This window comes from Zootoca vivipara, chromosome 6, assembly GCF_963506605.1.
Source record: "Zootoca vivipara chromosome 6, rZooViv1.1, whole genome shotgun sequence".
Taxonomy (NCBI): Eukaryota; Metazoa; Chordata; class Lepidosauria; order Squamata; family Lacertidae; genus Zootoca; species Zootoca vivipara.
In genome coordinates this window covers 60,385,743-60,406,965 of record NC_083281.1, presented here as the reverse complement: position 1 = coordinate 60,406,965, position 21,223 = coordinate 60,385,743, and the positions used below count along the sequence as shown (strand labels likewise).

The 21,223-nt window shown below is 47.1% G+C and overlaps 1 protein-coding gene across 1 annotated transcript; it reads right to left on the bottom strand.

Moving 5' to 3' along the window:
* Positions 1-4,343: 4,343 nt before the first annotated feature.
* Positions 4,344-17,686, bottom strand: DPEP1 (dipeptidase 1). The gene is made up of 10 exons (XM_060276045.1): positions 17,407-17,686; positions 13,181-13,313; positions 12,120-12,252; positions 10,378-10,528; positions 9,644-9,713; positions 8,184-8,360; positions 7,304-7,388; positions 7,120-7,195; positions 6,197-6,332; positions 4,344-5,492 (listed from the first exon to the last, which is right to left on the bottom strand). Exons 1-10 carry the CDS (start codon positions 17,514-17,516, stop codon positions 5,322-5,324), a joined length of 1,242 nt encoding a protein of 413 aa, XP_060132028.1. The 5' UTR covers positions 17,517-17,686; the 3' UTR covers positions 4,344-5,321.
* Positions 17,687-21,223: the final 3,537 nt, after the last annotated feature.

Genomic DNA, 21,223 nt, shown 5'->3' with positions numbered 1-21,223 from the left:
CATGCTGTTTTAAATAAATTACTCTCTGGAAATCGGGGCGTATGGGGTTTTAGGAGAGGGGTAGTACCACTAGGGGAACACACACATCATGCTCCTTTTGGTCCCCATTCTGCACTCAACTCTCACCTGGGGCTCTTAAAAGCTGTCAACATGCAACAGCAGTCATGCCAGGAGAACAGCTTCAACTGGGCAGCTAAGCCAGGCGAGGGTATCCAATGAGTCTCAAACACTCAGTAAGTTAGGAACTTCCTCTGCATGCAAAGGCAGGCTCCAGTGGATTGGGAGGATGAGATCAATAGTGGGTCCAATGATCAAGAAGGTGGTTTCTGTGTGTGTTGTAGAGGGAAGTGAGGCAGATGAGGTTTGTCAACCTGGGAAGGTACCCAATCTAGGAGAAGGAGAACTCTGCTGCCTTGCAAGGTATCTTCGAGGGAAGAAAAGGCTACCCTACACAAATCTGGAGTGGAGACTCTATAAGACGGTTAGATGATGCTTTGTACACCAACTTTTGGAAACTCCTGCAGTCAAGCTGGTGCCAAAGGTATTGCTCTGCTTTCCTTTGGACCACATCAGCGAGGCCGAGAGGGGGGTCTTATGGGCAGCCCAGTACCTCCATACACACTGGCCAGGCCTGCATCCCAAGGAGGTCACTTCAGTACTGATAAGGTAGTGATTTTAATTAACCGCCGGAGGTACACTCCATTGTCTCTAAGTCTCAAGGCAGGCAGATGCCAACTATCTCTGAAAATTAGTAGGTGGTTAGGTTTACATAGGTTTCTTCACTCTTGGAGCAGGCTGGGAGAATGAGTGGATAATCCTGCCCTTGGGGATCCTACATAGAGGAAAGGAGGGTTACAAAAACTAAGGTCAGTGCCAACGGTCAGCCAGATTAGGCACTGACAGAGCCCCGGGGGCTCAGAAGGGTTTCCTGCCCTGTCGCCATCCCTGCCTTCCCTGCCGTGGCCCCAAAGCTGCTCCTTTTGAATGAGATCCAAGTTTGATTTCTATCCACAGTGTCCGCATACCATGTTCAATTACTCAGAAGGCCCAATCCTTCCTATTTCATTTTGTAAGAAAAATTGTCGCCACAGGGCAGTTTACAGTGTCCAATAGGTGGTCATGCCATCTGCAACATGATGAAAGAGCAACTGCTGTTCTAGCTCTTATGTCTGAGAATTGGTGTCTGAGTTGAGGGCAGGGAATTGAATTTGCAGCTCCCGATACACAGCATGGCTCCTGACAGTTCTTTCTGGTGTTACGTCCCTCCCCCGATCCAAAAAGGTTGGTAAACTCTGTACAGCAGGCATCCCCAAACTGCGGCCCTCCAGATGTTTTGGCCTACAACTCCCATGATCCCTAGCTAACAGGACTAGTGGTTGGGGAAGATGGCAATTGTAGTCCAAATCATCTGGAGGGCCGAAGTTTGGGGATGCCTGCTGTACAGCAGTGTTTCTCAACCTTTTTTGGACCAAGGCACACTTGTTCCATGGAAAAAATCACGAGGCACACCACCATTAAAAAAGTTAAAAAATTTAACTCTGTGCCGCCCTATATTGACTATATAATTATGACTGTAAGAAACACTTGCCAATTGCTGTGTTGGTTGCGATCTCCTGTAATAAGGCTTCACAAGCCGCTGATTTCTCTGCCAGCACAATCCTTTGCTCGGCAAGTTTCAGGTTGAGCTCATCCAGCCAGCTTCTTTAAGTTTGTCTAAAACCACCCTCCCGTGGTGGTGGCTGTTGAGAGCTGCGCTCGCTCCGCGTTGTGACCCGGCCGGCTTCCTTTCCGGCGGGTTATTGTTGGGAATTGGCGGCCGCCAGGCACGTGACAATGCAAATCGCCCTTCTTGTCGCCGCACGTTGCGGCACACCAGCCAGCGTCTCGCGGCACACTAGTGTGCCGCGGAACAGCGGTTGAGAAACGCTGCTGTACAGTATCGCTCCCTCAAATTCTCTGTGTGGTTCTGCATTAAACAGGTTTTCCACAAGAGGGCTCCCTTCCCCAGGAATGGCGCTGCTTTTTGCCTAGTCCAGCTTTAGATGTGCTTTAGCTCCAGCAGAGGCAATTTGGGGGGGGGGGGCTTCCAGGGTGATTGGCCCAGGCACATTCTCCTTGGGGCAGGGGACTACTCACATCACCCTCCCCAAGCCAGCCTTGTGCCACTTTGTGAAGCTGGTATCTGATCAGATTCCATTCTTGGGCACTGCCTGGTCAGACTGCCAAAGCAGTGGCTCAGAATTGGGGCAAATAAGAGACCAACCTGACCCCATCCATTGGCCAGAGAACGAGCCGATACAAGAAGCTGGCCTCCCTGCTCTCCACTCCCATTGCCTGTCACTCTGGGACTGTAGAAGCAAGGAGAGAGGATGCTGTGGCCCCATCTGTCATCTGCTAATGGAACAAGCGCTAGCAATTGCTATTCAGGCAAGAGAACCAGCAAGGGGAGATTAGCCTGGCCCTTTTCATACCACAAATGCCATCTCATGCAGCTTACTTCTTTGGCTTTAAAAGAACTGATCCCCATCATCTACCTTTCCCCTACACTCCTCTCATTTTTTTTTAGTCTGCTTTGGGAAATGGCAACTCTGAAAAGTGGAATAAAAATAGCAATAATAATCACAGTTGTAGTCTGCATCAAACCCACAATTCATTCCTTACTCATTTTAAAAAAGAAACTTTCGCTTCTCGCTCCCCACCCCCCCTGCTTGTCTGCAGAATTGTGATCCCACAATTCAGCTCCTTTTTAAGCAATTGGCTGTTCTTCTTCAGCACACAGAGGGCCCTTCATTTAAAAGTGAGTCTCAGGTTAACCCCTACGTGGAGTCCTAGGGAACTGCTTCATACCATCGGTCCATCTAGCTCAGTATTGTCCACACCCGTGGTCTTCAACTGGTCCAGACCCAAGTCCTACCTCTGACTCAGAACCTGCAACATGGGACCCACTGTCAAATGTCCACATTTGATTTATACTTAATGCACATTATTAATCCTAAAATAGTAATTCACAGAGCAGTATGCTTTAGCATTGCTACCAAATGAAAAGCAGTGGTTGTTACACTTATGTTTAGTCAAAAGGCTGAGAAGCTGTTTGAAAAAAACCCCTAATTTTTGCATTCTGGGAGAAGTCCAGATAGCCATAGAAGTAGACTCGAAAGTGAACAGAGTGCCCCTGCTCCATACAGAGCTTCCTCTCTAGAAGCATAGATGTAGGGTGGTGGGGCATGTGCTTGGCCAGAAATATGTACGTTCTTAAAAATGGCTTGTGCCTTTCTCCTGCCATGTTGCAGCACGCGTGGAAATCGATAAAAGGTGTGTGTCATCAGACGAATGTGCCCTAATGTGCCCTAGACACCACATGTAGTGTTCTTTTGGCCTAGTCAGCCTTATCTGGAATCCAGCATGGCAGACATGCTGCAAGCCACCTGGTATAGCCTCTTGATCCACCTGTGGGACCTGACCGACTGCTTAAAGAGCTGTGGCCTTCACTGATTGGCTGTGGCTCTCCAGGGTTTCAGGCAGGCGTTTTCCCTAGCCATACCTGGATTGAACCTGGGACCTTCTGTGTGCAAGGCAGAGGCTCTACAGCTTAGCTATGGTCCTCCCTCTCGTGCTGTTGTGCCCTCAGCAACTGGTATTCAGTGGCGTACCAAGGTTATAACAGTGGTCATTAAAAATATATATATTAGTGACTGTTGGAGCTGTGGTCTAAAGTGCAGAGGCTTACAGGCGGATGCCAGGCTCTACAGGGCAGCTTTGGGCTAGTTTCAGTATCTTTTCTGCACTGTAAGGCAGACCGGGGTCTCGTGTGCATGTGTGTGCCTGCCTGTGTCTTCCTAGCTTGCCCCCTCTCTGCTGGGTAGCAGGCAGGGCTACGCAGGGGCCACGAAAAGCAGGAAACGGCCTCCACCTGCTACCCTGGTGCTGATCCTCTCCTACACAGAGCCCCTGTGCCGCAGCCAGCCAGCAAACGCAAGCAGGCAGGCTGAATCCCTTCCCAGGTCTGTTTGTGCAGGTGCCCATCACCGCCTCCGCGTCCAAAGACAGGCTGTTCTTGAAATGCCACCGGAAGCTGCTAATGAGCTGCTTGATTAGCTAATTAATTGGCTAATGAGGAATGCTTGGGCGGAGGCTGAGAGACGGCAGCACCTGCCCGGGTGGCACTTGGCAGCTCTGTTGGGGCCCTTGTGCAAGCTGAGAGGCTGGCAAGAAGGGGAAGGTGGTCACCCGGGCCTCTCGGCCTCATTGTCAGAGGTGACCATTACCTTTCCGGCCTTGCCTGGAGCTCCCCAGCAACAGATTTCAAAAAGGATCCTCTCCTCCGCTGGGGGAAGCTCAGGCGCCTCTTGCATGTTCATGCGTTCGACTCCAAAAAAGAAAGGCAACTGGTCTCCTTTGAACAGCAGTTAAACTTTTACTTAGAGACAGGAGTGTACTTGGCACTTCGGCAGTACAGAACATGTGATGGGGTCCCCTACCAGTGCTTAAACCCAGTGAGGGCGAAAGGGGAAAGAGCAGGAGAGTACTGGAGTAAAGGTTACTCATGAATGACTCCAGAAAGGAGGAAGCGTCTTGCTGGACTGTTGGGAGAGGATGCAAGAATGTCAGAAGAGCTCTGCTGGATCAGGCCAAAGGACCGTCCAGTCCAGCAGCCTGTTTGCTCAGTGGCCAGCCATAGGACATACGGTAGGAAGCTGTCAAACCACTGGCCCATCTAGCTCAGTATTGGCCACACTGACTGGCAGCAGCTTTCCAGGATCTCAGACAGAGTTCTCTCCCAGCCCTACCTGGAGATGTTGGGGATTGAACCTGGGACCTTCCGCATGCAAAGGAAGATGTCCTACCATTGAACTACAGCTCCAGATGCCTAAGGGAAGCCTGCAAGCAGGACCTGTGTCCTAGAAAGGGCCTCCAAAGGCAGGGTAGCTGTTGTGATGGCCTCTTGTTTATTTGCTGGACTGCAGCTCCTACCAACTCTGGCCATTGACCAGGTTGGCTGGGACTGATAGGTAACTCAGTCCTCAGTGTTCTTGGAAGCCACACTCTGGCTGATGAGTCCAGCTTGGTTGCCATAGGTTTGATGAGCATGGTGCCCTTTGCTTTATAGTTATTGGGAGTGGAGCAACGGGCCAAAGCTACCAGACAGGGGGGAACAGCTGGAAACGTGTTCATTGATAGTTCCGTTGAATTTCCTAAAGCGTTTGGGCAAGGGTGAAGCCTAGTTTGTGGTAGAAGGGATGCAGCAAGAGCCTGATCTCTGGTGTGACTTTCAACCAATCGGATTCCATGAGGTCACCAAGACAGGGGAGGTGCTGGAGCTTCTACCAGAGCAACACGAGGAGGACAGGGAGTGTGAGCACAGCAGGCGGCAGTCTGGGGTGGTCCCCATTGCTACGGTACCCATAGTCTGTTCGGCATGTCCCCTCCAATTTCTCAAAGTCGATGGGTCCATCGTCAGGAGCTATTTTTTCAAGGGCCATTACGTCCCGCACCTAGTGGAAAAGAAAGTCCAGTTAGGGTGGCAGTTGATGCTTGCCCTACTCAGAAAATCAATAAACCTGAGCTATTCATATTCATTACCTTCAGTGGGTCTACTCTCAGCTAGACTACCGGTAGCATTATATTCATCCCGTTGCACGGTGCCTTATACTGAGTCAGACCATTAGTCCATTTGATCTAGGATTGTCTACACTGGCTGGCAGCACTTTTCAGGGTTTCAGGCAGGGAGTCCTTCCCAATCCCAGCCCTACTAGGGATTGAACCCTGAATCTTCTGCCTGCCAGGCAGATGCTGTACCACTTTTTTTTTAAAAAAAGCGATTCTGAAATGGGATGGCCTTGCATGCAAAGGAAGGAGCCTTATACTGCGTCAGATCCATTGGTCCATCTAGCTCAGTATTGCCAACACTGACTCTCAGTGGCTTTCCAAGATTCCAGGTCTTTCTCCCCTCACTTGCAGTGTCTCCCTGCTAGTGTTGAAGATCCAGCTGCCATTCTGGTTGACTGCTGCCTGTGGAGTTGATGGGGTGTGAGCCATCTTCAGATAACAAAATGTCTTGGGCAGGGAGGAGACAGGGCCAAGAAGTAGTGAGGGGAAGGGGAGCGGTCCTAGCAGTGCAAAGCATTATCTGAGGCTCTCTGTGTCTCCCTCCCAACCCTTCTGCAGACAGAGCCTTGTTGGTCTAGGGCAGTCTCACCTGCTCCACACTCTTCAAGACCCGCAGCAGGTTGTTGGTCAGGGCGTCTCTCACTTCCTTCTCTGTCCAGTTCCTCCTCAGCAGCTCTGCAACTAAGTCTGGGTATTTGGAGACATTTTCCAAACCATCTGGGACACTGTGTGGGCCAAAGAATGCCGGAACAAATCCAAGAAATGAGAGTCAAGAGTCCCCCGCACCTGGCAAAATCTCCTCATTTTGCCTCAACAGGAGGGAAGCATCTGGAAGAGTCAGCTCAGTAGCTTCTCTTTGGTGGCTCACACACCTTGATCAGCTGTATACCCTTGGTCAGGGTTCAAGAAGCCAACAAGAGACACCTCTGGGAATCCCTTGCCTCTTGGGTTGTACCTCTGAGATAGTTTTGGTGGAGTCACGTATGCATATAATAGACATGCAACCATTGCAGCCTTCATGCTCCCAAGCGCCCTTATTTTATTCTCTCTATTTATAAATCATCTCACAGCCAAAGTGGTGTACAATACAAGAAAATGAGATGAAATACAAAAGAGACAGAGTTGAAAAATAATAAATGCATAACTACAATTGTACAATTAATAAAATGAGCGGATCACTGATGGGATTGGGCTACATGATCTTTGAGAGACCTTCCAATTCTGTGATCTATAATTATGCAAAATGTGGACTTTCAATATCTGGGACCAAGCATCTCTGTAACAAAAAGGGGGCTGAGTACATTTTAAAATTAACTTGCGGGGGGCGGGGGTCACTAGTCAGTTACTTATGGTCTCCAGGTAGTCAAGTGAACTCTGATGGGTGAGGCATGAATATCTACTATGGCCAGGCTTTGGATTGATTGGGCCCAGGCCAGCCTGACAGACTCAAGAACTGACATATCTGGGGTATCTGATATACCCTTCTATCTCCTCCCCAATTTCCTCTGGTACCTGGGAACACCATCATAGTCTCCTCCAAAGCCAACTGCCTCTGGTCCAGCAACACGCTTTACGTAGTCCATGTGGTCTGTGGGCAAGAAGTCTGGGAGGTCAACACCCTGACTGCTTTTGTGTGCTTTGATCCCTCCCAGCCCACCTCCTCAGGTGCGCCCTCACCCCACCCGCTCTGCCTCACCTGCAACCTGTGTAAGGTTGGCTTTGGAACTGCAGGACACGTAGGCGCTGTAGAAGTTCACCATCACAAGGCCACGGGTCTTGTTCTGTAGAAGGGAGGCAGGGCAGCCATTTCAGAGAAAGCATGTTCCTGGCAAGAAGCTGGCGCTCTAAGACAGGACTGGGCAGGCTTCTGGTTTGTGGGATCCACTTGGGTGGTGATGTTTTTATGAGAACCCCCAACGCCCACCAAGCAGAGACATGTGCAAAATACAGGCCACTTAGAATTAAGGAAGCCCAGGCCCAGGAATTACTTCTCGTATGCAAAAAAACCAAATTCCTGGGCTTGGAATTCATTCATTCTAACCAAATGGAACAAAAATCCACTCCTAATTGCACCAAGGTTGCCCCCCCCCTCATTTCAGCAGTATTATGTGTGTAGGTTTCCTGCTGCTATTATTTAACCCAGGGACTGCTAACCTATTTGGACCAGTGGGTACATTTGGAATTGTGAGAGAAAGTTGGGTGCGCCAAGTCACAAAATGGCTGCCATTGAATGGTGTGGCATAACGCAAAATGGCTGCCATGGGACCTTGGTGTTCCCTCATATCCTTAAGTCTTGCCCTACTCACATCTCTGGTACAAGGTCACTTTATAGCAGTCTGCAACACCCTGGTACCCTCCAGATATTTAGGACTACAACGACCATCAGCCCCATTTTGTGCTGACTAAGAGTCATGACACAAAAGGAAAAGGCACTGTGGGGGGAGGAGGAAAAAGGCAAGCTCAGGCATTAGTTCTTTGGGCAGGAGCTGATGGGAATTGTAACTATACCCCAAAACAGTTGGAGGGAACCAGGATGACACAGGTTACCTTGCAACACACATCGTAATCTTTCTCACCACTTCGCGGAGGACATCGTCTGGCACATTGCGCCGGTGTTCACAGATGGCATAGGCTGAGGAGTGGCTGAATATCATAGGTGCTCTGGAGACACTCAAAGCATCTTTCATTGTCTTCACAGAGACGTGAGCCAAATCCACCATCATTCCCAGACGGTTCATCTCCCTGACCAAGCGCTTTGAGGGAGGAAAAACAGGGCAAGGGGAGGAGAAAGAGAGAAATTGGGTGCAGAGTAACCAGTGAGTCTCTTTGTATTTCCTAAAGTTTTATGATCAAGAGGAGAAGAGAGGGCAGCTATGTGAGGACAAACCCTTCAAACTGTCCCTTACCAAGAGATAGGCAGTCACTCAGTAGACTGTTAAGCTTAAAATCACTATATATATGGTTTTTTTGGGGGGGGGGAGGTTTCCCAAAAAAAGCTTAACAATTTTGGTTGCTTTCTGAAAAGAAAGGTGAATAACTTTGCAGGTGTCAGGAATTTTACTTTTCGAAATATGGCAACCCTACCTAAAATCCTTTGCTTATTAGGGGCCACCTCACATTTTCTTCAAAAAAATTGCTTTGCACAGGTAACTACCATACAGTTATCAAAAATTTCAAAAGTAGAGGGTCCGTGGCTTTTGAAAAATAGGGGGTCCTAAGTAATTAGCTAATTGGGAACGACTGCCCTAAGTTGCAGAATTCCTTCTCCACAGAGATGTGTCTGGCTTACTCACTATGCAGCTTTCAGCAAATGCTGAAGACATACCTCTTGACAACTGAGGTGCGCATTTTCAGGGCCCACTCTATTCTTGTTAATGTAGCCTGTTTTAACTTTTTAATTCTGAATTTTAAATTGTTGCACCCCACCCTGGGATCTGATGGTGAAGGACAGGTGACGAAGAAGAAGAAGAAGAAGAAGAAGAAGAAGAAGAAGAAGAAGAAGAAGAAGAAGAAGAAGAAGAGGAGGAGGAGGAGGAGGAGGAGGAGGAGGAGGAGGAGGAGGAGGAGCCACTGCCCAACAGGGGAGTAGATTGCCTCAGAAGAAATTTTCAAACAGAGATTGGGTGGTCAGGGATTTTTGAGCTCCGATTCCTGAATTGGCCTTGATTATTGTTGGCATCCTTTACAACTCTCCAGTTCTGTGGTTCTATGATGATGATGATGATGATGATGATGATGATGATGATATCACTCAAAGCATATCCACTTTCTTCCTATCCTTAGCTAAATCAGGCTATTGGGGGGGGGGGGTAGCTGCTTGCTAAAGTGTGACAGGAGCTCATGCAATTGTGACATTGGGAGTTGAACCTCAGCAAACAGGAAGGACCACAGCTCAGTGGCAGAGCATCTGCTTTGAATGCAGAAGGTCCAATCCCTAGCATCTCCCAGCAAGGCTGAGAAAACAGACTCAGACCGAGAGTCAGACTGAGGAATGTCATATATTTCCTTCAAAACTTGCTAGAGAGCTTCCACTCACCTTCCCAAATTCAGTCAAGCCATTGTGAACTGGTTTCTCCTCCGGGGTGTCCACCAGCCAGTTATCAGCCCTGCCGAATGTTATAAAAGTTCTGGTTAATACACACTATCTTTTACGCATGCGCATAAATAGGTGCATAATCCCAGATATCCCCTTTCTGTCTTCAAATAAAATTACATTCACCCAAAACATCTCCTCTAAACCACAAGACTAAAAGAGAAACACAGAGCAGGAAAAAGGCTATGTTTAGCCTTTAGTCCAATAATTACAATTATTTTATTGCTTTACAATGTAATGTAAATCGCTTTGATATACAGTCGTACCTCGGAAGTCCAACAGAATCCATTCTGGAAGCCCTTTCGACTTCTGGAACATTCGGAAACCAAAGCGCGGCTTCTGATCTGCAGCCAATTGGAAGCTGTGGAAGCCCCATTGGACATGATTTGGCTTCCAAAAGAATGCTCAAAAACTGGAACACTCACCTCAGGAGCCAGAATGTTCGACTCCCAAGGTGTTCAGGAGCCTAGGTACAACTGTATTTCTATGAATAGTGGTATATAAATATTCTGATTGATAGATAGATAAATAAATAAATAAATAAATAAAGGAACTGCATTCTGTGTTTGCTCTGACACACTTGCCCAGTGCTCTGGGGCTGGGCCCTGATATTGAAAGCAGACTACGCTCTGGTGAGACCAGGGCACAAAGCAAGCCTCTAGCAAAGGCAGCCTTACCAGGGTGTGTTGCAGCTGTGGGTGAGGGTCATGTAGCGCACCCCCAGCTGGTAGAAGGTGCGCAGGACAGCCATGCTGCTGTCGATCGAGTGCCCACCCTCCACGCCAATCAGACTGGCCACCCGTCCATTCTTGAAAGCATTCTGGATACCTGCAAGGAAAACATCTGTGGGCTTCGAACACCAAGCAAAATATGAAGAATCTGCAGAGGATGGGGACAGGACAGGTGTGGGAGGCGGAGGCATTCTAAATCAGCCCCTTATCACCAAGTAACCCGTTGTGGGATTCAATGGGAATATAGTCTCTTCAATAGTAGGGAAGATTTTGGCAGGGGCTGCTTCTGTGTCTCATCTGGAGCAGCACAGTTTAAGAAGGACATTGACAAGCTGGAATGTGTGCAGAGAAGGGTGACCAAGATGATCAAGGGCAGGGGTTCCCAAACTAAGGCCCGGGTGCCGGATGCGGCCCAACTGCCTTCTAAACCCGGCCCGCGGACGGTCTCGGAATCAGCATGTTTTTACATGAGTAGAATGTGTCCTTTTATTTAAAATGCATCTCTGGGTGATTTGTGGGGCCTGCCTGGTGTTTTTACCAGAGTAGAATGTGTGCTTTTATTGAAAATGCATCTCTGGGTTATTTGTGGGGCATAGAAATTTATTCATATTTTTTTTCAAAATATAGTCCGGCCCCCCACAAGGTCTGAGGGACAGTGGACCGGCCCCCTGCTGAAAAAGTTTGCTGACCCCTGATCAAGGGGCTGGAAAGCAAGTCAAATGAGGAATGGCTGAAGGAGCTGGGTATGTTTACCCTGGAAAAAATGAGACTAAGAGGTGATATGAAAGACATCTTCAAATACCTGAAAGGCTATCACATGGAAGATGGAGCAATCTTGTTTTCTGCTGCTCCAGAGGGTAGGATCCAAACCAATGGATCCAAAGTACAAGAAAGGAGATTCTGATGAAACATGAGGAAGACTCTTTTGATGGTGAGAGCTATTTGACAGGTGAATGGGCTACCTTGGAAGGTGGTGGACTCTCCTTTGCAGGAGGTTTTTAAACAGAGGTTGGATAGCCATCTGTCAGAAATTCTTAAGCTATGATTCTTGCTTTATTATTTATTTAATTTTAAAAATTATATACGGCTGTATCATTAAAATATATCACAGCAGTATACAACAATATAAAAACATAAAACCAATCAATAACATCACAAAAAGTTAAAAGCAAGTTAAAAGCAAAAATAGAAATAGAAAAAAATATCAATAGGCCATTGTTGGGAATGTACGGTTAATTGCCTGCATAGTTTTCAGCAGCCATTTAAAAGTTGGTACATAGCACACCTGCTGAATCTCTATTGGCAGGAGGTTCCTCAGGGGGAAACCTTTGCAGAGGTTGGACTAGATGACCGTATGGATCCCTTCCAACCCTGCAATTCTGTGATTCTATGATTCTCCCACCACCAAAGCACAACCATGGGGAATGTGGCACCTGTTGAAATTGTCCCTACTATGAATGGTAGCCTGTATTCAATTGAATCCAGCAGCCCCCACTGGCCTTCCTGCTCCATCACAGATAGGAATGGGGCAGCAGCCAACCTCCCTGCCCTGGGACTTCTCACTTTTGTCAAGGTCTTGCCCTGTGTTGAATTGTTGCAGGTCAGGCTTAATGAATGTGTTCCCAACCTGGGCTACCCGTCTCCAGCCTGGGAGAATCTCTCCTGTCTAGGTTGTTTTCCTCTCTTACCTGTACTGCTAGTGACACACTCAAAGTCATCCGGGTAGTGGTGACACATGCGATGGATGACGTCAATCTGCTCTAAGGTTCTCTTGACAGCATCTTTGTTCTGGGTTTCACAGGGCACATAGGCAGACCAGAACTGAGCAAGGAGAGGAAAGCAAAAAGGAAGGTTTCCAAGGGCTAGGAAAACTGCCTCTTTCATGCACCCACCCACCCACCCATGGAATGAGCTGCTGGGGTGCCATGGAACACCAGCAAACATTCTAACTTCTGGTGAGGGAGAGCCAGTCTGTAGAATCTTGACAAGACAACGCTTGCTCCAATCACTTAGTCCAAGTACAGTTTTGCACTGAGTGTAGGGACAGGAAGTTCTGTGTGTTGTTTGTGGTAAGAAAGTGAGCATATAGTGGAGTTTCATCTTCCACTGAATGGGTCTCTCATACACTAAAGGTAAAGGACCCCTGGGTGGTTAAGTCCAGTCAAAGGTGACTATGGGGTTGTGGTGCTCATTTGCTTCAGGCTGAGGGAGCTGGCATTTGTCCACAGACAGCTTTCCAGGTCATGTGGCCAGCATGACTAAACCGCTACTGATGCACGGAGGACCATGATGAGTGCCAGAGTGCACGGAAATGCTGTTTACTTTCCCACCATAGGAGTAACTATTTATCTACTTGCACCGGTATGCTTTCAAATTGCTAGGTTGGCAGAAGCTGGGACAAAGCAATGGGAGCTCACCCCGTTGGGCGGATTCGAACCACTGACCTTCTGATCAGCAAGCCCAAGAGACTCAGTGGTTTAGACCACAACACCACCTGTGCCACCTGGCAGCTGGGAAAGAACTGTAACACAACCAACGTAGCATTAAGTTAGCCACTTAGTGGTATACTTGCTACACTGATGTGATATTGTTGCACATGGGAAAACACAAATGCATTACCAAATATTTTCCTCTGAAAAATAACCTGTAGGGGTTGGAAACTTGCAAAAACGTCCAAATAACCAAATGGTTTGACAGAAGTGCACATTCCACCTGTTCTATTTTTCTGTCTCTTCCCCACTGCTTGTACCTGTGCTCCCACATGTCCAAGACGCAGCTTCTGGGTGTTCGTGTGAGTGTCATTCAGCGTGGTCAGATTTGCAGACTCCAGAGACAGCTGGTTGTTGAATTTCTTCAGCAACTGCCAAGGTAAGTCATTGTGCCTAGAACAGGAGAGGGTAAAATAACAATAAGTCAACAGGCCCAGCACTGCACAACTTAGGCTGCTTTTGTCCAGAGAAGGGCACAGCTAGGTTACCAGCCAAAGCTGATAGAAGGCACCATCAAGGCCACTTGAGCCTCAAATGATAGGAGTGGATCCAATGCATACCCCAAAACTATGCACCTGCTCGCCCAGAGAGAGGGTAACCCCACCCAGTGTAAGTAACATTCTACCCATCTGGTCCAGGTAACCACCTACTAAAGATGCCTTAGTTTTATCTGCCTTAATTTTTCATGTATTGGCTCTCATCCAGTCCATTACTGAGGCCGGACATAAAACAAGCACATCTGCTGCCACACCTGCAGATGTAAAGGAGAAACAGAGCTGTGTGATACCTGCATATTGCTGTCAACACAATCCTAAACTTTGGATTATTCCACTTTAAGGATGGTTTGGCCAAGAAATGTATTCTAGAGTGAATTCCATAACTTAGGAAGACATTTGCTTACTCTGGCCCCTATCTACACCTTGGAATGGTGCGGCTGCTGAGTCTTATTTCTGCTCTGGTGACTGGATAGTGTTCACCTGAAGACAGCAGGCTAGTTGGAGGCATATACAGGGAGAGAGACAGGCTGTGTAGCATACAAAACTCTATCCTCCAATAGTGGGAATAGAGCGGCAAGGGTGGGAGGCTTAGGCGGAACAGCCAGGGAACTGCTACCCTTGTACCTCAACACCTGCTGCTGCCTGAGGCAGTTGCTTCACTTTGCCTAGTGGTAGGGCGAAGTTTATATAAAACCGAACTTCTGAAACTTTTCAACTTTGGAAACAGTCCTATGCTCACCTTCCTAGGAAGGAATAAAAAAGAAAAGAGCTTGTGAATCATTGTATATGACTTTTATTTTCCCGTGACCATCTACCCTCAAAAAGGAAAATAAGTGACTAAGATGGACATTTCCACCTTCCAGTCTGTTACTCTGTCCAGCCCTTTGCAAAAACAGGACTTGCTATTAACTTTCCAGCTGTGTTTTGTGTTCTGAAAAGGATATTCACAGCATAATCCTGTGCAAGCTGATTTGGAAGAAGGGATGGGCAGATATGTCAATTTCGGTTTCTTTCAGTTTCCCACTTTTCCAAAGTTAAGTTCAGTTTGCTACATTTCCACATGAGTTAGAAACTTTTTTCTGATCTCTTTAAGTTCTTTTGAAAATTCCTCAGCATTTTTGTGTGAATTTCTCCCTGCTCCCTACACATTTTAACATGCCATTTTGCCTTACATAATTTTCTGTAACACAATGCATTTTGGAATGTGATTTTCACTATTATTTGCGCTTATACGCATATATATATATATATATATATATATGCAATTTTTGTACACATTATGTGGCTGTTGACTGTGTAGCAAAATTTGGATAAAGGTAAATTTTGAAGGGTGAGTTTTAGTTCTCATATGGCTTCCAAAAGTGCAAATAAGGTGAGTTTGCCTGTGAATGCAAATTGAATCAAGCTTGCTCACCGTTACTACATGGAAGTAAGTCCTACTGTGTTTAATGGAGCTTACTCTCTAGTAAATATTTGTAGGACAGCAGCCTTACATCTTCTGGTGGTTTTAAAAGGGCACACAGAGAAAGAGAACATGCTAAAACTCAATTTCTACAAGAGGAGGAAAAGAAAGACAGTAACTCTAAGTCAATCATTCATGGGATTCCTTTGAACAAGGTCATGGGAATCGTACCTACAAGCCTTAATGGAAATACTTCGGCAAAGGGAATGGAAAGAGCAACAGAATTCAGTTTCCATGGAGTGGATGGGGCAGGGGTAAGCAAGCGTCTTGATAAGCTATGGAATTCACTCCCTAGAATATATAGCGATGGCCACCAACTTGGGATGCTTTAGAAGAGGATTAGATCAATTCATGGCGGATAAGGCTTGCAATGGCTATTGACCCTGAAAGCTGTGTTTTGCCTCCACTGTCAGAGGCACAATGCCTCTGAATACCACATAGCTGCCAAGTTCTCCCTTTTTTAAGGGAAATTCCCTTATGCTGAATAGGCTTCCTCGCGAGAAAAGGGAAAACTTGGCAGCTATGGAATACCAGGTTCTGGGAATCACAAATGGGGAGAGTGCTTTTGTACTCAGGTCCTGCTTGCAGCCTTCTTAAAGGCATTTGATTGGCAACTGTGAGAATAGTAGGACTTAAACGGGCCTTTGATCTCATTCAGTTTTATGGCTCTTATCATGTTCTTGGTTTGTTTTGACTTTTGCAGCAAATTGTCAATGGGCCAACCCGGTTTTTACAGGCATCATGATTAGGTCATAATAATGACATAAATGGCCATGGAAATTAAATGCAGGGCCAAAGTCTAGTCAAATTTCCTTTATGATTCAGAGTAACTGTAAAGGATTCCTGCATTCCCTTCCAACTCTAGAATTCTAGGATTCTTTCCCAAGTGAAGCCCCTAGTGCTCTTAATGCATTTCTCTTTCCACAAACAGGCGTAATGTCTCTGACAATGGAAGCAGAATTTAACCATCATGGCTAGTAGCCATTGCTAGAATTGTCCTCCATTAATTTGCCTCATTCTCTTTTAAGCCCATCCCAGTTGGTGACCATCATTGCATCTTCTGGAAGGGAATTCTTCCATTTACTGTAACTATGCACTGGGTGAAGTAGTCCTTACTTTTGTCTTCCCTGAATAAGAAGATAAGAAAAGTCTTGCTGGGAAGCCCTAAAGAAGGACCAGGGCTTGGGATAAAAGTCTGGGCTACTTTTGATGGGAGAGCAAGCTATACTTCCTCCTCCTCATAGGGTGTGCAAAGAATATTTTTTATGTACACCACTTAGAAATTTTGGTAATTAAGTGGCATATAAATACCTTAAACAAACACCATCAGGGGCCTCAGCTGGATCAAGCCAAGGGCCCATCTAGTCCAGCTTCCTGTTCTCACAGTGGCCAACCAGATGCCTTGAGGGCAAGCTGGCAAACAGGACCCAGGTGTAGCAGGACTCTCCCCACTTGTGAACCCTAACAACTGGTTGACAGAGGCATATTGCTCTGACATTGGAAGAAGACCAAAAACCATTGTGTCTAGTAGCCATTGAGAACTTACTCTCAGTAAACATGGTAGCACCCAAACTGGATATTCCCAAGATGGGAGAGTTGCTCTGCATATGCTCAGATGCCCCTTTGCCACTAAGTCAATTTTAAACAGCAACAGCACCAGCACCACCACATTCCCTGGTGCTGTTGTCCTATATAGCAGAATTTTTGGAATCAGAAAGCAGCAGGCTAAGGCCTCTGAGATGTGCCAATATCTCAGAGGGCTTGGCCTGGCAGGGAGGCAAGCGCTCTTAATTTCACAGTTGCAAGGCCACCTAGCTGTACTTATTGTTCATATTCCAGAGAGAATGACAGGTTTGAATGGCACCAAAGGGCAGTAATTTACCCACTTGCCTACTAATGATTAACTTGGAGAACAGCTTCTACAGCTGCTATTAAGCCCAAACCTCCAGGTCAGTGCCCTAAAAGCCTGGGAGTCATTCCCTTCTGGACCTTCCCAGTTCAGGCACCTTCTGCATCCTTCCTTCTGCAGGATTACTGCTTTTGCAACAAGGTATTTCTGGAGGACAATGTGTGAACCAGCCCTTCTGTGATGCTTCAAAGGGCCCTTGAAAATGCAAAGAGGGTTGGTGACAGTATCCCATCTGATCCAGACTCTGGGAAGACCTCTTTGGAGTAAGTGGGTTTGGGACCCCATGGAGAACCTCCCCACAACTGAAGATCTGGAGGAACCCACCATTGTCCAAAGGGCAACCTGAAGTGTCTCACCTCAGGGGTGCACCTTTCCTGTGGCCTAGATGACCCCTCTGGCCACATCCTGAGCCTGCCTTGAACTCTAATTAGGAACATAGGAAGCTACCTTCTCCTGAATCAGGCCATTGGTCCATTTAGCTCAGTACTGTCCACCCTGACTGGCAACAGTTCCCCCAGGGTTTCAGGCAGGATCCTTCCCCAGCCCTACTTGGATTGACCATGAGATCTTCTGTATGACCCTTCCCCCAGAAGGCATAGGAAGGAAGTGTGGTCTTACCCATCTATCACAGGTGATGTCGTCATGATTCTCTCTGCCTCCTGCAGATTCTGATCTGCTGAGCAGAGCAAGAGGCAGGAGAGGAGCAGGCAAGCGGCTTTCAGGAGCATCCTGGTGTGTGGCAGGCTGGACTACACCTCCCTTTGCTGAAGTTTCTCTTGTAGCCCTGAAGCTTTTCCTGCAGCAGGTGATGTAAAAGAGGAATTCCGGGGAACCTCTACTTGCTGCAAAGAGTGATCAGTTTCTCGGATTGACGCACCAGGAATAGATAAGCAGGTGCAAACTCTGGGGTGTACTTGCCACCCTACAGTCAATAAGTAACAGCTTGGGAGGAGCCACAAAACAATAGCAGCTGCTTTGGTTCACTGTATCTCTTAGGGCACTGTGCCCATTAGAGTTATGGTTGCCTTGCCTCAAAAAGAATGCTGTAGAACTGGAGAAGCTTCAGAAACAGGCAACCAAAATGATCAAAGAAGATGTAAGAAGAAAGGTTGCAACATTTTGGGCAGCTGAGTTTAGCGGAAAGGCAAACATAGAGGTGTGGGACATGATATTGACATGTACGTAATTATAGATGTGTCATGTGACAAAGACACATGAGAGCAGGAACAGCAAAGCAGGCTATAACTATTGAAGCCTAACTGTCTTAACTGTTGTTCTAGGCATAACTTCCATTCCAGGCTGTGTGACTTACCTTAATAGTCATGAACATCTTTGTCTCAGAGTGTGTGCCAGTATAGAGCTGAATCTGTATTCTGTAACTGATTTATTTAAAAGTTTCTGGAACTATTTTATGAAGAACTTTATTTTAAACTTAATAAAGCTTTTATTACAATGAAGAGTTCTGCTTAAAGAATTCCCGCTGCGCTTCGGGATGGTGGAGCCGAATGTTGACATGTTCAGGACAGACAAAACAAAGTGCTTCTTCACACAATGCAGAGCTAAATTATGGCATTTTCTCCCATAAGAGATAGGGCTGGTACTGCCATGAGCTTTGTTGAGGCAAGTCTCCTCAAGCAGCACTCGGGTGTGTGCAGAAGACTTGGATTTGGGTGCCCCGCCCAAATCTTGTCTCCTACTTGCTTGGACATTGTGGTGATGCCTCCTCTTCCTCCTGGCCTGGGCACAATGTCAATGGCAAATGTGAGGGACGGTGTGTGTGTGTGTGTGTGTGTGTGTGCGCGCACACAGAGTGTTGTAATCCCACCTGGTGGCAACTCACCTGGTAGCTTTCTTCTCCCAGAAAGCAGCCCCGCTTGGTGGTGGCTCCAGGCAGGTAGGAGCAGGTCCATGCCACTGGCTGCTGGTGGAGGGCAGGGCTGGTAGAGACAGGCTTCCTCCTTGATCTTGTGGTTGCATTTCCAGTGGGTGGCCTATGCCTCACAGAGCCCAGTGAGGGGCCTGCCTGCCTGCCTGCCATGGCTGTTTCTGCTCCTACTGCTGCTGATTGCTGGTGGGGCTGCAGAGAAGGAAGAGAAGGAAGGCAAGAGTGAAAGGAGAGGAACAACTCTTCTATGTGTCCTTTTTCTCATTTTTCTCCAAACCTTGTTTCCTTTCTGCTGCCCTCATCCTGTTGATCAGGTCTAGTGTGAGAGGATTGACGGGAGGCGAGAGAGTCTTGTTGGTCCTGTTGTGGTGTGTATGTGGGTATTATAGCAGCTTGGCAGTTAGATTTTGGTGTTTTTTCCTTGCCATTTTGTGCCCCTTGGAGCAGCAGCTCTTCAGCAGCATCTTCGCTTCCTACTGGATGCTCCAGAAAAGTGGCAGCCATTTTGCGGCTAATCTCATGGTGCACCCCCTTAGCAGCAGTACTTGCCTGTTACCATAGCTGCTTTTCACCCAGCTGTGTGGCTGCCTCTGTCTCATGGCACTCCCACCCCACCCCCTTACCCCCCCTAGCCAGAAGAGTTCTAGTGGTCTAGTCCTGGCAGACAATTACCCCTCACAGAGCGATGGTTTCCAGCCCCTTTAACAAATTCATTTATCACTGCCTCTGAAGGGTGTTCAGAAACACCAGCTAACTCATAATGTTGCAGCAAGGTTCTTAACTGGTACCGAATTTGGGGGATATAAATCTCCACTTTTATACTATCTTCACTGGCTTCCCCTTCATTCCTGACAACAATTCGAAGTTCTCATTTTTTACCTTTAAAGCCATGAAAGATCTGGCACCTGGATATCTGAAGGACCAGGAGACCCGAAGACAGGGCTCCCCCCCAGCCAGTGCTCAGCAGAACTCAGCTCCGGCACCTCTCAGGTGGGCACCATTGTCAGTCTAAGACAGGGGTTCCCAACAAAATTTTCTCGAGGACCCCTCATCTAGCTGCTATTGTGACAAGGACCCCCATTAATTCCTAATCCTAAAATTAAAAAGTGAGAGCTTAAGTAAGCTTAACACTGATCTTGGAAGGGTTAGGTTCAATGGATGCCGACAATTTAGGTTCAATGGACACTGACAAGATCGGTTCGAGAGTCACTGACTTACTTGCTTGAACATCAAATGCATTATCTTCCTCTTCATCTGTAGGCTTTTGTCGTTTTAACGAACCACTTTTTAACCAACGGTCCATTTTTAACTACGCGAACTGTAGCTTCCGCGAAAAACAACGCTTTGTTTACAAACACTACTGTTTTGCAAAGAGGCAGCGCGCGCCAGGGAGGAGGGAGGGGAATGGAGAAGACAGGGTACCTGCGCAGTAGCACACAAATGAAGCCGACGCGCGCAAAGCATCTTGGGGAAGTGAGCGTTAGTAGAATGCGTGCGCTGCCTCTTTGCAAAACAGTAGTGTTCGTAAAGCGCCACCTAACGGCATACAGCAGAACTACTGCCTCATCTAATTCTAGTTTTGCGCTAGACTCTGCTCATGCAGGAAGCAGCCAAAACAAAAAATCTGTTATCATACGAAATATATTTAATATATTTCTTATTCTAATAGCATCTTGCGGACCCCTCTGGCATAGCTCGCGGACCCCTGGGGGTCCTCGGACCACCTGTTGGGAACCACTGGTCTAAGAGAACAATGGTGAGCAATCTGGTTCCTCTTTCTCTAAAAAAATACCACTGCCTGAATGACATTAATTGACCTATACACTTTGATCAGTAGGCGATGCCTCTTTTTATTTTGAAGTGTTCTTTCCTCCTGGCACCCCGGTGATGGTTTGTTGAGCAGCCACACCTAGCCTGTGTCAGTACCTGCAGATAAGTAACTTTGATAGCAGCTGTCAATCTAATTGCTATCTTTTGAGAGTTGTGGTGGTAGTGCATACCAGAGCACTAAGGCACATGTTGTTTGCAAATACCCGATTTTGGCTGCCTTCACACGACAGTATACAGTATTTCATTTTCAGGACTTTCCCCTGACTGTTAAGTTCCACATTATATTTGAGCTTTCACAAGGCATAAAGGGCACATCTGGAACTATAGTGGAATATAATGCAAGTTTCTAGTGCACATGCAGAAAGAAATAGCAAAACATAGATAATACAAAAATAGCAACAGTAATAATGACCCGCCCCTGTTCTGCTGACAGCAATGTGCACACAGAAGCATAAAATACAGAAATATTGTTTGTTGGATTCCAGAATCAAGTACAGCATGAAGTTTGGAGCTCCAGATGCTGCTTCTATATCCACATGGGATGCACTGAATCCACTTTAAACTGCTGTGTGTGCACAGCCTGAGTTGGAAGCAAAAGGGACCCATAGCTAAAAAAGTGTTTCTGCTTTACTCTTGAGCACAGTCATTTATGGCAGCCCGGTGCCCTCCAGATGTTTTGGACTGTGTTGGCTGGGGCTGATGGGAGTTGTAGTTCAAAAC

Excerpts from the sequence above, each read along its gene's own strand:
- DPEP1 (XM_060276045.1), bottom strand. The coding sequence starts at position 17,516 with ATGCTCCTGAAAGCCGCTTGCCTGCTCCTCTCCTGCCTCTTGCTCTGC. Across the intron at positions 7,389-8,183 it reads ACGATGTCCTCCGCGAAGTG|AACAAGACCCGTGGCCTTGT; the intron begins GTGAGAAAGATT and ends TCCCTTCTACAG. Across the intron at positions 7,196-7,303 it reads CAACCTTACACAGGTTGCAG|ACCACATGGACTACGTAAAG; the intron begins GTGAGGCAGAGC and ends TCTTGCCCACAG.